This window comes from Colius striatus, chromosome 5 (genome assembly GCF_028858725.1).
Source record: "Colius striatus isolate bColStr4 chromosome 5, bColStr4.1.hap1, whole genome shotgun sequence".
Classification (NCBI taxonomy): Eukaryota; Metazoa; Chordata; class Aves; order Coliiformes; family Coliidae; genus Colius; species Colius striatus.
In genome coordinates this window covers 52722580-52742605 of record NC_084763.1, presented here as the reverse complement: position 1 = coordinate 52742605, position 20026 = coordinate 52722580, and the positions used below count along the sequence as shown (strand labels likewise).

General features: G+C 36.9%; 1 protein-coding gene across 3 annotated transcripts in view; it reads left to right on the top strand.

The window, feature by feature from the left end:
* Positions 1–20026, top strand: part of MLLT10 (MLLT10 histone lysine methyltransferase DOT1L cofactor) — a 121930-nt gene that overhangs the window by 16366 nt on the left and 85538 nt on the right. For 2 of the 3 annotated variants that reach the window (XM_061996316.1, XM_061996317.1), the window contains exons 4-5: positions 5629–5683; positions 17862–17971. In XM_061996316.1, coding sequence (XP_061852300.1) covers positions 5629–5683; positions 17862–17971 — 165 coding nt within the window. Of the gene's footprint in view, positions 1–5628; positions 5684–17861; positions 17972–20026 lie in introns of those variants that run through there. The other variant, XM_061996318.1, reaches the window with a different exon arrangement.

The window sequence follows — 20026 nt, the reverse complement described above, 5'->3', positions numbered from 1 at the left end:
AAGGGATGGGACAAAGTCACTAGCTACAACTTCAGTCTTTCTTCAGCCGGTATTTGTGTCTTTTTCACCCCAAGTCTAATTCAACTGGCTCTGCCTACAGCACTACGTATACTGGTGCTTCTCACTACTATAGGACAAAGGCCTCTCAGCATACCAAAGGATGTGGTTATTCTCTTGAGTTACAATCAGCCTCTTCAGTGTTCTTACTTCCACTGTCTAACCTAATGGTATTTACCTGAACTGTTGATCAGTCCTAGCTACTTGTCCTATTTGTGCTGTGATATCTTGTGGGCATCACATGTGGCCCCTGCCCCAGCTTGTTTAGTAGTTCCCCACAATGTTTTTGAACATTCAGGCAATAAATCTGTGTCAGAAATATTTTGCCAGAGCTAAGACTGACGCAGCTGGAGAAGAGAGCCCTGGAATGGTCTGTATGCTCGACTATTTGGGACCATCTTCCCACCCCTACAAACGGTCAGATTATTCCTTATACTGTGGTGCAGGGATCAAAGCTTTATTCCACTGTACAAGTTGTATGTGATGTGTCATTTAGTATAGAGATTGAACTGTTGCTGTTTGCTTAAACTCCAAGCTCCATCCGTAAGTAAACTGGAAGGAGGAGACACTGCATGGAGAAAAACATTCAAATAAGACATTACAAGTAACTGGACTTCTGAGATACCTATACACCCAACTATCTCTTTGCCTTTCTCCTGCAGACTCCTTTGTAACAACATGCACTGAAGCATTTTGAAAGTACCTGGGTTTTTTTCTGTCCTTTTTTTCTGCCAAATTCTCAGCTGAAACTGTCACTTTTTGTGGAATGCTATATTGCTGTAAGATTTTAAAACTGCTATAATAAAGTGTTAATTTAAAATTTAAAAAAAAAAGAAAAAGTCTCTACTAGTTATTGTCTCAAAGGATTAGGAACACAGTTGCCACCTGGCAGAGCTACTAGTGTTACTATCTGGTGCAAGTTGGAATTTGGGAGGGGAAAAATGGATGAGAATTTCAAGAGTGTGGAGGCTGGGAAGGATTTAGGTTCATAACCCAGAGAGTGAACTGGAAAAAGTTGCCCTGTGGTCTGTGAGCTTACTATGGTGCTAATGTATTGCAGATTGTAGCCAGAATTCATGGCAGCAAAAGTGCTCTGTGTTGTCACAGTTGCCCAGCTCCAGCTCCATGAGAGCTGAGTGCAGGCATAGGGCTCCCTACCAACAAGAGGATACTCTGCAGAACTCAGTACACTTAAGTTTTTTTCCTCACGTCAAAGCTCTCTCTTCAGTTTTCTGTTTTGTATCTTCTCTGACTGGTTGCAGCGAGGACTGCAGAAGAGTAATGAGGGAAGACCTAATGGACCTGAGTCCTATTAGAGGTGCAAGACAAAAAGAAACTATTTGAAACTGAGCTCTTATTGGACTCAATGGAGCTTGCTTAACTCTTCTGCATAAAGGACTGGTTCAGTTCCTTGCTGCTTAGTGTCCTGTGATTATTTTAATTTTTTGCATTTTGTGGTGAAGTTTGCTCAGGAAGTTTGCTAGTTCTTTTAATTACTAGTGCTGCAGTGCAATGGCTCCCCGCCTTCAGTTTTACTGAGATTGTACTTAAATTGCATCAGTGATAAGAACTGAATTAAAAATGTTAAAAAGAAAAAGTTCATTTCACTTTATTTCATTGATCTGGTTTAAGGGGCAACCCTACAGATAATTGGGTCAGCAGTGGAGGGAGTGGTGGAGTGAGATACTAATAAGGGAGGAGTGAAAGGGAGAACCTCCTAAACTGGTTTTTCAGCTAGTGAAAGTGCATGTCAAACTTCCACAGGCTTGCAGAGGTGGGGCAAGGTAGACTGTTAACAACTTTCCTTGTCTTGGCAGTAGATATGTCATCTTTTCTCACTGGCCTTAAGCTGCCAGCTCAAAGCTGGACTGGCAACAGACTTTAGTGCACTGTCACCGTCGATGTATACCAGACTTCTCGCTTTGAGAATGTGGTTCAGTGTATGGGGAATTCACTGAAATGAACTTTCTACTACTCAGTGTCTCTCAGCACCTAGTGTTTAGTGTTTGGAGAGCTGGAGTGTTAAGATACAGCTCACATACGTAGTGCATGTGTAGGTGTTGTGGTTTAACTCTAGCTGGCACAGCCAGTTGTTCACTCCACCTTGGTGGGATGAGGGAGAGAATAGGAGGAGTGAGGTATCTTGTGTATAGAGATAAGGACAGCTTAATAAGTAAAGCAAAAGCCATGCACACAAGCAAAGCAAAACAAGGAATTCATTCCCCACTTCCCATGGGCAGGTGGATACTCGGCCGTCTTCATGACAGCAGGGCTCCGTCACACAGAACAGTTACTGGGGAAGACAAATGCTGTCACTCCCAATATTTCCCCCTTCATTCTACCTCCCCCAGCTTTGTATGCTGACCATGACACCATATGAGTCACTTGGGGTCAACTGTCCTGCCTGTGTCACAGAATCACAGAATCTCAAGGACTGGAAGTGACCTCGAAAGCTCATCCAGTCCAACCCCCCTGCTAGAGCAGGACCTCCTAGAGTAGGTCACACAGGAACTCGTCCAGGTGGGTTTGGAATGTCTCCAGAGAAGGAGACTCCACAGCCCATCTGGGCAGCCTGTTCCAGTGCTCCCTCACCTGAACAGGGAAGAAATTGATCCTTTTATTTCTTTGGAACCTCTTTTGTTCCAGCTTCTACCCACTGCCCCTTGTTCTGTCATTGGACATTATTGAGAACAGCCTGGCTCCATCCTCCTGACATGAGATCACCCCACAGTCTTCTCTTCTCCAAGCTAAAGGGCCTCAGCTGCCTCAGCCTTTCATCATAAGGGAGATGTTCCACTCCATCATCTTGGTGACACTGTGCTTAACTCTGTCCAGCAGGTCCCTGTTCTTCTGGAACTGAGGGGCCCAGAACTGGACACGGTATTTCAGATGCTGTCTCATGGGGGGCAGAGTAGAGGAGGAGGAGGAACTCTCTTGACCTACTAACCACAGCCCTTCTAGTATACCCTAGGATGCCATTGGCCTTCTTGACCACGAGGACAACCAGATGCAAGACTCTACACTTGCCCTTATTGAATTTCATTAGATTTCTCTCCACCCAACCCTTCAGCCTGTCCAGGTCTTGTTGAATGGCAGCACAGCCTCTGGTGTGTCAGCCACTCCCTCCAGTTTGATATCATCAGCAAACTTGCTGACAGTGCCCTCTGTTCCCTCATTAAGGTAATTAATGAATATATTGAACAGTACCGGTCCCAGCACCAACCCCTGAGGGACTCCACTAGATATAGGCCTCCCTGCCCCATTGATCACAACTCTACCTTCTTCCTTTCAACCAGTTAACAGCCCACCTCACTACCTGATCATCCAGCCCACACTTTATCAGTTTTGCTGCAAGGATGCTGTGGGAGATGGTATCAAATGCTTTACTGAAATAAAGATAAACCACATCCACTGCACTACCACTATCTGTCCACCTGGTTACATCTTCATAAAAGGCTATTAGATTGGTCAAACATGACTTCCCTTTGGTAAAATTATGTTGACTGCTCCCAATGACCCTCTTGTCCTTTAAATGCCTGGAGACAACTCCCAGGATAAGTTGTTCCATCACCTTTCCAGGGATAGAGGTGAGGCTGACTGGTCTGTAGTTAGCCGGTTGCTACTTCTTGCTCTTTTTGAAGACTGGAATGACATTTGCTCTCCTCCAGTCCTGAGGCACCTTTCCTATTCTCCACAGCTTACTGAAGATGAGGGGGAGTGGTTTAGAAATGACTTCCACCAGCTCCCTCAGCACCTGCGGGTGCATCCTATCGAGGACCGTGGATTTATATACATCCGGACTGCTCAACTGATCCTTAACCCAGTCCTCACAGTCCCCTGTGTCTCTTTCCAGCGTCTTGTGCACTCCCAGCCCTTGTCAGGGCAGTAAGAAGCAGAAAAGGCCTTGACACCGTGAAAGCCCTGCTCAGCAGTAACTCAAACATTGTAGTATTCTCAACACTGTTTCCAGCACCAATCCAAAACACAGCCCCATACCAGCTACTGCAAAGAAAAGTAACTCTATCTCAACCAAAACCAGCACTCTAGACTTTTGTTTAAAATAATCTGTGTTCGTCTTTCAGACATCTTTGTTTGAACTCATTTGTTCATTTCATTGTCAAGGAAGTCCTTATAATCTTAACTTGGAAAGAAAGAAAGAAAAAGGTGTGTTGCTTCCAGTTTGCAGACAGCTTAGAAGTTGATTCAAACATTTTTATCTCTAAATTTTACCATAGACATAAAGCTACCCTTCAATAAATGATTGTTTTGATGGGAAGGACAAATGGAGCAACAGACAAAAAGCAACAGTATTGAAGGTGGTTTTTCCTGTGTGCAGCTGTCTATACCAGTGCACTGAGCAAAAATAATGTAGCTTCTCTGTTCTACTCTTTATGAAAGCCTCTTGGCTGTTAATATAACTTTTCTTACAGATAAGGAGAAATAGATAGTCCTCAAGATATACTTCAGCCATATGATTTTCAAGAAGGGAATTTCTCATTCCATGAGTAAGTTTGGACAATGAAGCACTCCAGGGTCATAGGCCCTTTTATGTGCTGACTTGCCAGTTAGTTGGTAATGGCAAACAGTATTGTTCAGGGCACACAGAGAAGATCTGTACTGATGCTGGATGTCCCCCTCTTTTTGAAGGACGTGGTGTTGAGTTTACATCTGATGATCAGACTGATCTTAAGTTTCTTCAAAAGCTTGAGTTGTCCCTAATTTGTGAATACATAATGGTTTTAATAAGGAGATTCCTAGGATTCCTGTCTCCTATAATGGTGATCCTTCATGTGTCATTTGACCAGTTGAAGTGGAATGTGCATCAAACCTGTTCCATTTCTCATCTCTGAACAGATTTGGATTTGATTCATGCTTGCTCTAGGACACTTAGAGATAAACTTGATATTGGGAACTTGATAGAGGCAGAGATAGTAGAAAGATTGTATTATTCTGATTCTGGTTTATGTCAGATGAATATGATGTCAAACTGTGTGTTTCCAGACATGGAGTCTTGGAGAATTTGAAGGATGAGTCAAATTATGACCTTCTTTTTCTGAAACAGAAAGTGAGATTGGTTTTGGTCTCTTAGGGTGAGTGAGAGTCAGCAGAGACTGAAGTCAGCCATAGGATGTGCACATATGCTGATGATAGCCATGGCATGTCTTTGTGATTGACTTCCTTGGTGAACTCTGACATCCTAGAAGAAGGGAATGGGGTAGGGAGTCTTTGGACTGTGCCCAAATTTCTTATCAAATAAGTCTAACCGCATGCTGTAATGTTTGAAGGCTTGTCTCCTTAATTCCAGGGTGTGGAATGCAGGAATAAAAATTCGATGGTAGAGCTGTGAGTAGCTTTAATATATACCATAATTTCAAGGTCTGGAGGAGAAAACTTCGTTTGTGATAAACTAACATTAGCATTCAAGTGTAGTTTAAGAGAAAACATACCCGTTAGCTTTTAAAAAACAGTTACTTCCTTAACGTCAGCTACAGTTTAGATGTGTGTGCTTTCTTTTTCAATGCTCCTATGATCATTTCATTATTTTATTTTATTTTTGCTTTTTTTCCCTAGAGATGTGAATTATGCCCTCATAAGGATGGTGCTTTAAAGAGAACAGATAATGGGGGTAAGTTTTATTCTTATTTTCTGTGAACTCTCTTGTTTTGTATGAAGGAAATAAATCTGTTAAAAATAAATATAGGGATCCTAAATATAAATTAAAACTGTCTGGTTTGCAAAGAGAGAACTATTTTATGGTAACCTTTATTTGTCTAATGTAGGCTGAATGTAGGTTAAGAACATAAATAATTATTCTTAACTTTATTTTTAGGAAAAAAAGTTACAGTGATGGAGAAATCACATTTTAATATAAGATTTTAATGGGTTAAAGAATAAATTTTATGTGCATTTACTTGGAATTTGAACATTTATAGAAAGCTGTTGAAAGCACACCATTCATGGAAGAAAGTAGAATTTTTATGTCTGTAGCCCAGACTGAACTCACCAGTGTATTTTCAAAGGATAGCTTTCATGCCTAATTTACTAATAGGTTCTGTAACAAAGAAGCTAGAGCTGAAAAGTTGCAGCAGTGATTACCTGTCCCTTTCATCTTTCTAATTTCATCATTCAGGTTATCATCAGTTCGCTCCTGTTGAGTAGAACTGCTAGAGAAGGTCTCCTCTGGATAGCCTGCCTTGATTATGTTTAAGCTAATAGCTAGGTGACATGAGTGAAAAATGTCAATTAACTTTTCAATCACTTCTGCAATTCCATCTTCTCTCTATTAGATACTTCTGAATTCCTGTCCATTGTCTATCTGTAAATAGTCTGGTCATTTTGATACTGAGCCCTTTCTCTTGTGAGAGGAGAAAGTATGATCAGAATTCTGCATTTCATTTGGACAGTCTATGTAAATGGCATTCTGAAGATTCTGTGCTGTATATGTAATAATCTTAACTAATTTGTATTTTAGCTTAGTGTTGATGCAGCTTTGCTATTTCTGTTGCAGTTGAGTTGCAGGAACACAGAGCCTGCTTTGAATCAGACTGATGCACCCTTTCACTCATCTATGCTTGGACTGCAACGTAGCGTATACTGTCCAGAGTTCACCATTCTAGTGTCTTCTTATCTCAAACACATTAGTGAACTTAGTGTCATTTGTGAGCGTTGGGAGGTTGTATTGAGTCTGTGTTGTCAGTGTTGTAAATTCCAGCCCAATACTTTAGCCTTAAGACTATCCTTCCTCTCAGACATGTTGATATGTGGCAGTGTTGAATTAATTTGTTCAGAAAAGGTAGGGTGGGTTTTTTTGGAAATAAGAAACAAAAATGCCTCATACCTCTCAAAATATACAGTAAAATTTGTGACGTATGAAGTAGCTGAAGTGTTGTATACTTTTATACTTAAAGTATTATTTTGGAATGCCTTGCTATTCTGTATAGTGATTTAAAAACCTTTTCTTTACATAACTTAAGAGAATGTATTTTGGCAGTGAGCATCAAAGATCTGACCATCCTATTAGTTATCTTTCATAGCTGTCTTAAGTGTAGTTATGAATTCTTTCCTGAATAAATAAATAAATAACTATTAAAATCATTTACATAGCAAAGATATTACACTGTATGAACAATCTTGTTGCTACTCTGATTTTCCTGGCCAACCATTTTCAATAGTGAAAGCTTCATAGTGAAAATTTCATAGCAGAGAGGGCTTAAGAATTTGTATTTCATCTTCTGGAAACATGGTGTTGAATACAGCAAATTCTACCTGGTGGACCAAGTGTCCTTTACAGAAGCATGTGAAGCTTGGAAAAAATGAACTCCGACTGGTTTTGCATTTCAGAAAGCTACATTCTTAATCTGAATCTTTCCTTTCAAAAAATTACCCAACAATGGATTGTGCCAGAAGAGTTTCAGTCTTAAAGGAGGTATTATTGAAGGTCATGTAGTGGGCTTGCCAGTTTAAAATTATATAAGATGCAAGGATTCCTGAAGACTTTGAACCAGCCATTTCTGATAAAACCTTGTTGGGATCCAGCTTTAGAAATTCGTGATTACAAAGTCTTTGTTTAAGTATAGAAATAGTTGAAGTGCATTAGCTTTTCAGAACAAGTGAAGAAATTATTGATTTTAGGTCAGTGATAGAAAGTTATGCTGCTTTCTGCCTTCTGGCAACAAGTAACTTCATTTTGTAGCTAGAGGACTAATGCAATTGTTGTTTGGAAGATGCAGACAGCTTGGCTCGTACGTGATCTGCTGCTCTTGTAGATATTTTTTTTTTTTAATTCTAGTCTTTTTCTAACAGTCTTCTAATAATTGCTTTTTTATAATGTGAAGAGATGTGTTTTGTTTGGGTGTTGAAGATACTGTATTTTATGTCAGGAATCTTAAGATTTTTGATCTACTGAGCCTTTACTATTGGGTTTCATGAATTTCCTTACCTGCACTGATGTGCTGTTACTACAAAGAGGGTCTTTGCTATGCGTTGTTCCCTCCTTTTTGATTGTACTAGCATATAAAACTTATATATCTATATTTTTTTTTCATTTTCAGGTAAAATAAATCCATTCCCTGACCCAGGTGACCATGCAAATGCTAATAGGGGGAATGGCCAGGTCTATTCTTTTAGCAGCAGCCTGTACATTAACTGTCTTAAGTAATTTATACAACTGTAGCTGAAAGCAGCCTAATTTCATAGCTTTTATATAATAGTGTTATCTTGCCTTTATGGCACTGTAAGATATTTGTGACAAAATAGCCTGATTATCAAACTTGTGTCATTTTAAAGTATTACCGACTAACTAGAAAATAGTAATTTGGGGTTTTTTTGCTTCACTCACCCCCAAGTGCCATGAGATTTGGTTCCTTTGTATGGATTCTTCCTCCTTTTCCCTCTCCTGTTACTACTTTGCTGATTTTCTGGACATCAGCACTTATATAGATTTGCTTTTTAGGTTTTATGTTTCCAGTTGAAGACATCTACTGTACCTTAGTCGTGCTTGTGAGTACTGTGTCCTGTTCTGGGCTCCTCAGCTCAAAAGGGACACAGAACTTCTGGAGAGAGTCCAGCGCAGGGCCACCAAGATGATCAGGGAACATCTTTCATATGAGAAAAGACTGTGGGAACTGGGAGTGCTTAGTCTGTAGGAGACTGAGGGGGGATTTTATTAACATTTACAAGTATCTAAAAGGTGGGTGTCAGGAGGTTGGGACATCCCTTTATTCTGTTGTAGCTAGATGGGTTGGACTAGATGATCTCTAAAAATCCCTTCCAACCCTACCATTCTTTGATTCTATGTTGGATTTTCCACTAGCATCTAGCAAATAGGGAATTATAGTTTTCAGTTATACTGTCAATACAGCATTCTTGGAGCAGTACTATCATGGATCTTATACAGAACTTGAAAATACCAGCCTGAGATAGTAAGAGGAGAGGAGCATATCATAGAGGCCAAACAAAATTTAGCCTACTGTCTTTATCAGTGTGAATTATGTTCTTGGGAGAGTTCTTGGATGCCTTCTCAGAATACTTTCCCAGCCTCCAAATATTTATAGTTTAGGACTTCTTGAACCAGAGATGGTATTTTTGTGTTTAATGGAAGAGGAGTCCATCACACTATTAATGTGTGCACTTCTATATAAAACTTTAGTGTCTGTAATGTTGTATGGTGAGACAATTTGCAGTTGATCCATACAGTGTGTCAAAGCAGCATGCTGATTTTGCTTTGAACCTGTTACCTCACAGACTGGTTTGATGCTGCTTGGCACTTGCTAAGTGATACAAAGTGACAAAGTGCAGTTACTCTGTGTTGACCTTTTCAATGCTTCTTATAGGCCTCTGTCATATTCCTCTTTTGTCTCCTTTTCAGGATGAGAGAGCCCAGACTGATTAAGCATTCCTTGTAGAGAAAACTGACCATTTCCTTTCCCCTTGTCTATATGTTTTACAAATGATGATGTAATCTTCACCATACCTGAATGTGCAATTTTAGGGAAGCCAATGTACTGTATGTGATACCGTGGCATCTCTAGACTGCAAAATGTTTACAGTATGATTTATTGTTCGCTAACATAGACTGCTAATGTATTTATGGCTCACTGTTTTCAGTACAATTTTTTCTTATTAATTACAGAATATTTTCACTAGCCTAAACATTCACAGTACCTTGAAACTGGGACAGATACTGAAATTGGAACAGAAGTATTGATTTTAGTAACACTGAAGAATATTCTTAAAATTGAGTGCACTATTTTCTGCATTTGCTCAGAAAACAGAAGACATGGGTCGTTTGCCTTTTTGAGGCATTAACTATTTTTACAGCTATAATTAATGCCTGGTTGGGATAACCTGTGCTGGAGCAGGACAGGGGAAGTTCAGTTATCCTACTTAATAGTAACTGTACTAAACAAGTGGTTTCTAGTCAGTGTTGTGGAAGCATCCCAGTTGGTGTTGGAAATTCATACATATGGTTCCGCGTGAAGTTGCTGTGTCTGGATCTAGAAGGACTAATGGAGTTCAAGTGAAGCTCCAAGTGGAAATAGCGTTTTTTGTTGTTCGTAACATTTTTGATACACTGAAGAGTACACAGATGCTTGCCTTTCTTAGCTTGATGCTAGTAGCTGCTATCATTATGATCAGAACTGATAGTGAGCCCAGAAAGATCATTCTGTCCGAATTTGAGCAGAATGTGTCCTAGTCTGCTTCAGTGTCCCACCTGTGCTTTTCCATTGTCAGAGACCTGAACCGACTCTGAAAAGAAGGAGCCAATGTCTGGTTACACGTGTTTGTCCAGTCTCTTCATGCTGTGTGAAAAATGATTGTTCTGCTCCTGCACTTACCTAGATCTTGGAAACAATGCATTTGTATTTAGCAGAGTGTAGTTTGGACTAACATCCATGATGTGGCTTATCTGTCAGAGGGTTCAGCGTGCTAAGGCTTACTAATAGTTGCACATTTGATTTAATTCATTAGTTAAGAGCAATGGGATGTTGCATGGTTACGATCAAGCTGATGATGAGAAGTTTTAGAAATCAGCTTTGAATATGTTTTAATATTTTATTTGCCTAGTAGCTATGACTGTCTTACAGCTGTGGCAAAGCTTTGTGAACAAAAATAGTCTTCCCTCTATGTGGTCTTTGTGGAATTTGTTTTTACATAAACATTAGGACTTTTTCAGTGTTCAGAGACTGCAGATCTATAAATTCTGTTAGGTCATTTACTATCTCTTTGTTTTGTTTATTTATTTTTTATTGGTACTAAAAATAGAAAAGTAGGATTGAGTTGAAAAAGGAACTTTTCTCTTTGAATATATTTGTTGACAGAATTCCTTGCTAAGTTCAGTGTTCATGTTCATTTAGGGCACCACGGTGGTTTTAAATACATGACTGAATATAAAAGTTGTTTTAAAAGGAGAAAAGCCTGATATTTACTTTGCCTATTGGCTTGCTATCTTATATGTGAGAGACCACTGAAAGAGAGATCAGCTTTTTTTTTTTAGCTTTATACTCTATGTGGACTAGTAGTTGGACAAAATATAAACACATGTTTTTGAAAAAGAAAATCAACAAGTGAGCATTTGTTTGAAGATACTTGAGAACTGTTGGCTGTTGGCAGTTTTGGGCTTTTTCAATTCAGTAATGTTTCCTTTAGTGTTGCAGTCATTTCCTTTGGGTTTTGACACTCTGAGGACAAAATAAAATCATGATCATTTGAACTGATTGTAGTCTTTTGAATCCCAGTCCCTTTACCTTCCAATATTGAGTGTGCAGTCTGTAAGCAAATTATGTCTAATGTTGAGCATCTCCGATTTAAATAGTTTTCTTACAGTAATCTTTGACTACAATTTTCTGTAAGCCTAAAAGGCTTGATTTTGCTCTACAAGTTGTTACTTTGAAATCTGATTCCTCTGGATGATGATCAAGAATGCTGTGTAACAGCATTCTTTGTGTGACTTTTCACCAAGACTTCTTTCATGCAGCTGCTTGGGAAAAGGCCAGCTAACAATGTGATGGTTTTATGTCATCCTCCAGGCCCTCTTCCCAAGAAGAGCTTCAGCACCTCCCAAGTCCATGAAAACATTATATGTTAGATTTTCCTATTACTTTAGTTGTTATTAGAGTCAGCAGCTCTCATTGTCAGGTTTACTGTTCTGATGAATTTTCTTGGTATTAATGTGGATGGTATAATGACTTTGTACACATTCAGGTGTATGTGCTTTGCAAGATGTATGTGCATAGTTCTAGTCATTCTGTGCAGATACGTAGTTTTTTTGCTTAAAGTGGGAAAGGCAGTAAAAATTGACAAACAATTAAAAATAGTAATATAAAAATTACATATTACTATGTAATCTATAGCGTATATCCATTATAGATATTGCTAGTAAGCATAATGTATAACTAGGGAAGTGTTTTTAGAACATTAGATAAATATTTATAACATTCCTTTTATTGTATAAAAGAGAGAGGAGGAGGAGAATCATTAATGCCATAGCATGCCAGATAAAATTATAAAAGCTATTAGCTTACTTGGTGGACCAGTGGAGTATCATTTGTAGCCGTTTCAAAAATGAATTATTTGTTGCGTTGCTGAATGATGACCTAAAGTGAATTTTTCTTATGTACCAATTCTTTAGTTAAGAAACAAACATTGATAAGTGGAGACTGGTGAAATTCTGTAGTAGGTCTTTGTAGGGTAAAGCCTTTTCTTCGCAAATAGGTGTTGTTGTTTTTGTTTTATGGAAATTGTCCCTTCATTCTGTTTATCAGTGATAAGGTTGACTACCAGCTGCTGTGGTCAGAACTGTAGTGGTTAGTGTGTGAGCACCATCTTTTTACCCATCTTTGAAAAGAATGGATCAAACAATATAGTAAATAATACTGTATTAACTATAGCAAACTCTGAAACTGTTTTAACTAGAGTAAGAAAAGGAATTTAAGTTGACAGATTTCTGCAAATTGTGTTGTCTTTACAAGGAAGAAAGGTCAGGGTCAAACCAGAAGTGTACAGAATGCCTTAATGAAGATACACTTACCTAAAGGTCTAAAACAGTACTAAGTCTTACTCTCTGGGAGATAGTAACAGTCTTATGTAAATGTTTACTGGATTCTCCTTTCAGAGTGACCAGAGCTGAGTCTTAGGGTCAATCAACAGAAGTGATAGTTGTGGAAACTGAGGGTGCAATTTCATGTAATCTAGGACAGCTATTGACCTCTGCTGAAAGGAGTGGACTGTGGTTTTCCTGTGAGTGTTTCTGCATTGGTGGTTTTGTGTGTGGTAATCGTATGACCTCAATGTGCATTGCATCAACTTATTTACTGATCTTACTGGAAAGTAAACTTTTATTTTCCCACAAAAAATCAGGTGAAAAAAATCTTCTCTGCCCTGCTACATCTCAAACTTATACTACAGGGAGAGTGCAGTGATGTTTGGTTGGAAGTAAAGAGTAAGGTGAGACCTTACCTTTTAGTGGCAGCCCACAGTTCAGATGGATTGAGATGTATCCTTAAAATTACAACCTAGAGCAACCCTAATGAGAAACTAATATTTCAACAAAGAAAGGTTTTTCTATACTAGAATAATAATTTCATCTGGTTTAGGAGTAAGGGGTAAAAATGTATGGTGTATTTTAAATTTTTTAAAAAGATAAGCAGATTTCCCCCAAAAAATTGAAGTAAATATCTTTAATTTAATGTATCTGTCACCACTTAAGTTATTTTTAATAAATGATAACCAAAACTTGATGACATTTTACAATTTCTGGATGAAGGCATTGATTGTTGTAGAATATAGGATCGCTAAAGCAAGAAGCAGTGAATCTGCCAGCCCATGGTAGCTCCCTGTATTTTTTCTTCAGCTGTTTCAGAGAAAGCAGTCCTGATAAGAATGCACAGGAAGCAAGCAAACTCAATAACTAATTTGAATCCTTATAATACTTCTCTTATTTTTTTTTTACTTTAAGCTAAAGCTTAAGTATATTTTAAAGTAAGCAAGCCAGACATTGTCCTCTACTAAAATATTATTAATAAGAAAGCACATGTGTGAAATAGTGACCTTTTTAAAGATGGAAAAGTAATAAATCAAATAATAATAATACAAAAATCTGAGAGTAGGGAAAATTTAAGGAACATTTTGCAAGATGCCATTAACTGCATTTGTAAAAACATATATGGCTTGCTCCTTTCCAGTTAAAGCTATCCTGAAAGGGAGGTGAAAACAAAAGTAAACTGAGTTTTAAGCAATTCAACGGGAATAATAAGAGTTTGTTAGCAACTACTGTAAATTTTATAAGTAAAATTAAAAGGTGTAATAAATCTGTGTCCAGATCTGTGCTGCAAACCATGCACAACCAAAGTGAATGGAATTTTATCATTGATTTAAATAGTAACGGTTTATACAGATGGTTTTAATAAACTCATTTGGAAGAGAAGTAATCTGAGAAATGGCATGAGTTCCTGGCTAAGTTTGGAGAACAATTAAGAATCCTGTTGTTAACCTATTTTTAGTTCTGTGTGGTGTTTTTGGTGAAGAGGAATGGTGGTAAAATAATTTCATTTCCAATAGAAACTAATGAGAATGTTTTAAAAAGTTACTGAATATAAATATGGAGTTGAAAAAAGCCCTCTAAAACGTGGGTGTACAGCAATATTTTCATGCTTAAATATTGGGAGAACTCAAAAGTACTGGATTTAATAGTGTGTCTTTCTTTGGAAAAAAAAAAGTGTATACTTGCTGATGAAGCTGATAGTTAGCCAAGAATAATGTAGTAAGTGAATTGAGTAGGTAGTTTACAGCATAATCTTTAAGGCTTAGATGTAGTTAATTGAAAAGTATTTTTTAATGTAGTCTTAAATATCATAAATCCTTATAAATGCTTTCTTCTTTCCTCAGCTGTGTGTGTAGTTTGGATGGATGTGATGTCTCTTTAGGGTGTTTCGTTATCTCTTCAGACAAAGTAGGTGGTTGACATCCAGTAAGAAACAGCAGACAAAAGTACTCAACTCTGAACATAGCAATAGTACTTTCTTCTGTTGGAATTCTGTTGAGCTCTGTGCTCTGCCTGAGAGGAGCTGTCAAAGAAAGAAGTGTCAGCAAAGGACAGGGGAGACGTTTTCTTGCTGAGTTATATAGTCAAGAGTACTCTGAGTTGTGGAGAACATTAAAAGTAAAGTCTGCCTTTCTTCCATCAGTGAGACAAGAGAGACTTTGACTGTAGGTGTCCATACTTCCTTGCTTACTCTGTGGAGCACCAGTGACTAGTCTTTTGATGCTTAAGAAAAAGGTGATGGTTGTTTGCTTCCTTTTCTTGGCTACTACCTGGTCATTATATGACTAAACTGAATCTTCTTGGGCTCTCTTAAGTTGAAAATGTGGAGGAGTATACAGACCATGAATTCTCCAAAGACTGGAGATTCCACAGCACATTTAAACAACTAGTCCTTAACTGCACTTGTTATGGAAAAATATATTCTTTATTATTTCTCCAAGGAGAGCTGCTGAGTCTCTGCCTTGTGATTTTCCTAGGTGAGCTGAGTGGTGTTCTCCGATAATTTTACATTTCTTTCCTGATATTTTATCTGTTGGACAAAAGAAAGACAAAGACAAAAGACTCTTTGGACCAAGGAACATTTAAGCAGTTTTGTATAGGGTCTGAGCATTAGTGGAAGATGGTGCTGGGGTTGTTATTCTTCTGCATGTCAGCATTTGAGGCTGGTAACATAAGGGTGTTGCAACCTCCCCTATAGTTAATTTTTTATTGTACAAGTTTTGATTTTTCAGCAAGGTCAGTTTACCTGAAATTTAAAGGCTTCAGATGGAAAGCAATGGAGAAGATCTCTTGTCCTCCGTTCCTTTGACACTGACTCCTTGTTAGAAAGTGCATTAGTACTGTGGTACTTAATTTGTTTCATTATATAGATACTGGTTTTGTTTTCATGAAAGATGTGTACTATGGCCCACAGCTATCCTGGATGTGTGTTTTATATTTTTGAAATCAGACTGTATTGAGCCTGTAGGTTTCTGGTTATATTGTTTAATTTTTTTTTTTATAGTGACAGAGTAATATTCAGGTAAAGTTACTTCTGAAACTGGTTTCTTGTAGTGAAAATTCTTTACTTAACCTAAATTTCATTTGGTTTAGTAAGTGATTTTTTTTAATGTCTCTGGTATATTTTGTATATTTACATAATATTTTTTCATTATGAATAAGTGTAACTGGAGTACAGACTTAATTACATTTAAAATAAAAGCTTTTGCCACCTGTTTGTTTAACTAACTGAAGAAGGTTTTTTTTTCAAAATTTCAGTGTTACTTTTTCTACTGATTTAATGACTTTGTTTAGATGAATGGTTTTTCTATTTGGGTTAATTTTTTGAGAGGATATTTAAAGGTAAATACTCACCATTAACACTATGTTAACATTTATTCTTATCTGTCTTCAGTAAGATGACTCTAGCTTAGGGCAATTTGCAAATCTTAGGAAAATCCTTATAAACACTTATTCCCTGAAGATATTTCAAGTAGAGGAGAGAACAAAAAAAGACTGTGGTTTTTATAGCTTTTTTTCAATCTGTCTGTTAATGGTAATTTTACAATAGTCTGTTGGAAACATTTTAAAAGCAGATCAAGTTGGCAGTTTATACTTTCTTTTTCGTACTATTTTATTAGTCTTATGCTCTTTCTACATGGAAGAATTCTACAAACTATTTGTGACTAACAGTGAAGCTGCACAGATACTGTATTTAATTGCAGATTGAATATGGGAAAATTACATATTATATTGGCTGTAACAGTTGTGTGTGTGCGCTCTCCATTTTCTATACAAATTAGAACTACTAAAATAGTAAATGGGGAGGGAGGACACCAATTGATTTGAAGCCACCAGAAAAGATTGTGATTTAAGAAAAGAAAAAAAGTACATATGCCATTCCAAATACTAAATGCCATTCCAGAGTCTCAACAATACCACTGTAAGTAAGTACAACTTGACATTTAACTAAGAGTTAACATATAGTTGGGTGAAGAATCTTTAAATTCAGTGGACTAGTTAAAAAGAAAAAAACAAGATGAAAACAAACCTCTAAAAGGTCTGCAGTGAGGAAGTATGGTGTGTTTTGTGTGAGAGCTTTTTTTGCTGGTAAGGTGGGTTTTTTCATTATAGAATGCATTTGCACAATGATAATGTACTTTGTTTACCTAATTAATAGTCAAGTAGATCATCTAGTTACGCAAGTCTGTCATTTTATGTCCTTAATATTTGCATACAAGTAAGCCTGAGCAGGAGGAAAGCACAATTATTTTTAAGGTGTAATGAAGGTCTTGCGCCAAAAGACTTTATTTCTTCTCTTGGGAAAGAACAGAATTCATGCTAAATGATTAGCCACGCAAAATTCGCTTTCAGATGAGGTAGCTCTGTACTATGTGATAGTACTCTTGTAATCCTCGTATTGGTATCAGTATATTAGTATATTGGGTTAGCTATGTAGCAGCTTCTGCTGAATTTACAGTTATGGCAAACTGTCCTCCTTTGAAACAAACTGAAAAACATTCAGGATCTTAGTATTGAAAAAACACTTAAAATTAGTAGGTTTCTTTCTGAATCGGTATTTTCCCCTTCCTCTATCCAGCCAAATGTCAGACAGTTAGAAATGTTTACTTCTTGAAATCTTGTTAAAGCACAGTATGGTAAGTAACTAAGCATTTACTGATGACTCCAAGTTAATGCATTAGAACAGGACAGGATATAGGAATTGATGTTCTTATGAAAAAAAAATGAGTTGGTCACCTTTAAAGAAGGAAAAGAAGAGATAGAAGGAATGTGTGTTGAGATTTCTTTCTATAGAAAGAATTAGGGAGTATGTAAAATTACAATAGCTTTAAATAAAAAAAAATCGCTGGAGTCTTCTATGATAGCAATGCTTGCATGAATAGTTGTCTGTTCAGATGATATTCCTCTTTTGCAGCAATTTGCTTAGCTTTGTACATGATAACTATGTTAACCCAAGAAATGGACAGAAATTACCTGTTTTTCCATTTATGTGTCTCTGTTTGTGTAAATCATTAGCATTTGGATTTCATGGAATATTAATTACATTCTCTACTGAATAAAAATATATTACAGCTCATCTAAACTTTGAATAATATGAAGTGAAATGTGATCATAACTTAAGTAACTTATATCTGCAATATATATAAACAGTTAAAATAGTCTGTGGAAAAAATTGTTGTGAAAGATTCTTTACATTATAACTGAAATGTCCTTTGAGCTTCTAGAAAACATTAAAATTAAATCCAATTATAACTTTTTGTAGGTTGGGCTCATGTGGTTTGTGCTCTGTACATTCCCGAGGTGCAGTTTGCAAATGTTTCTACAATGGAACCTATCGTGTTGCAGTCTGTTCCTCATGATCGTTATAATAAGGTATAATTATGTGTATTTTAATCTGTCTAATGTATTTATTTAATTTTAATAATCTAAAGCTACCCTTGTTAGCGTGCACTTTATTGACAATTCATAAATGTATGCAGTAATGCTGAATGTTTTCTGCAATGACTTTATGATAAATTCATGGAAGCTACATTAAAGCTGTAAATTAAGCTGTAAGTTTTCTGCCATGTCTCATTCTTTTGCAGATTAGAGACTGTTTTGTTAATTAAAAAGATCGTGATCTTTGAATAACAATTTATTTTGAAAGGAATGTGAAATATTTCCCATAGGTTAAAATATTATTACAGCTTATTTGAAATGTTTTTATTACTTACCGCTAAGTCCTACTGTTTTAAGTATTGATATGAACATAAACATGTTCATAAACATTTCTTTTAGGACAAAAAGCTATGTTAATATATTAAGGCGAAAGCTTGCCTTTATAAACACTATTAACTTTAGTGGGATTATTTGCTTCTGAAGAACTGCTCCTAAAAAAGTGTTGGTGAGATGGAATGTTTTATAAAGTGTGGCGAGACTTTCTGTTAAAAAAAAAGGCAAAGCAGTGTAAAAATAGCTTATTAATGTTCTATAGTGCTAATTATATTTTTCTTACTTTGTACTACCTCTTCATTAGACTCAACTGTATCCTTCTTTGTCTTTTCCTTTCTGTAGACAGCAAACTGTCTGAATTTCTGATTAGTATTATTACATAATTTTCTTTTATTCTTTTTACCTTTAGTTTCTTTCTTTTACGTTGTTATGGTGGTTTGTGGATACTGAGGTAAAAGAGGGATGTGTGCATCATCTCCTGTATTCTGCGTACAGAGAAACCAATCTTCTTCACGTTGTCTCTGTGATATTTTTCGAGTAGTAGTCATAATATGTGGGTTTTTGATTTTTTTTTTAATTGGTAGTGATGTTTCCCTAATATACTATTCCCCTAATACACTAGTGCCATACAGATTATGTAGATGGAGGTCTTGGTCTTGTGTAGCTCTGGTTATGGCAGATGTTGTTTGGGATGATTTTCCATGCTAGCAGTCTGCTTAAAGCTACTATCATACAGACCGCTACAGTATCTTGTAAGATATAATGAACCTATATCAGAAATTTCAAGGTTTGTGGGCAGACCTCTAGCCTTCAAATGATAATTATTTTTGTTCTCTCCTGATACAGAACTCAGCTTTTGCTGTCTATATTTGATCTATTTGGTTCAGGCAGACAACAGTTGTGAATTTCAGGGGAATCAGAGAAATGTCTATAGTGCACTTGCTGCAGCAAACCTCCTGGAACCAATCTAACTTCACTGCCAACTGCAGTCTAGTTCTAATGGCGCAGAATTTAAGAGGCAATCGCTGACAGAGGACTCTGCCAGATTCTTTAATAAATCTGTAGCCACTGGTGACTTTGGTACTGCAGTGGCTAAATTGCCATCAGTTCCCAAGTTTACTAGTTTAAGAGCAATACTACCCACACCAATACAACTACTAATTCTCTTTTCATGTAGCCTGCAATAATTTCATCCCCTACCTCCCATGCTACTGAATACTACTTGTGTTTATTTCAATTAGACTTTTTTTTTTTAGATCAGAAGCTTTGCAAAAGATTTAAATCTGACTTTATGGATTTGGGATGAAATGGGAAAGAAAAACTTTTCTGAGAAGTAGAGTTCTTAAAACATTTGTTGCAAATGTGAGTGTAAACATAATTAGGAAAAACTGACTAGAGTTATTTTTCTTTCTAGAGAGGCTTAGTGCTAATTTCATTCTATCTGTCAACTCAGGTTGAAATAGAATGATTATAAGAAAGATTTTATTTCCTGTGAAGCCCTAAATAATTCTGTGTGTGCAAATGGATACATACAGAATGGTAACATATGGATTTGGGGAAAGTAGGCCAATGAAAATTATCATGAGAGAATTTATACTACAGTCTTTAAAGTAAAGACAAGCATCATTCGAATTTTGCCAGGAAATTGTACTTATTTACACATTTTTTCTGTGCACTTGATTTTTTGTTGAACACTGTGAGATATGCAATGTTACA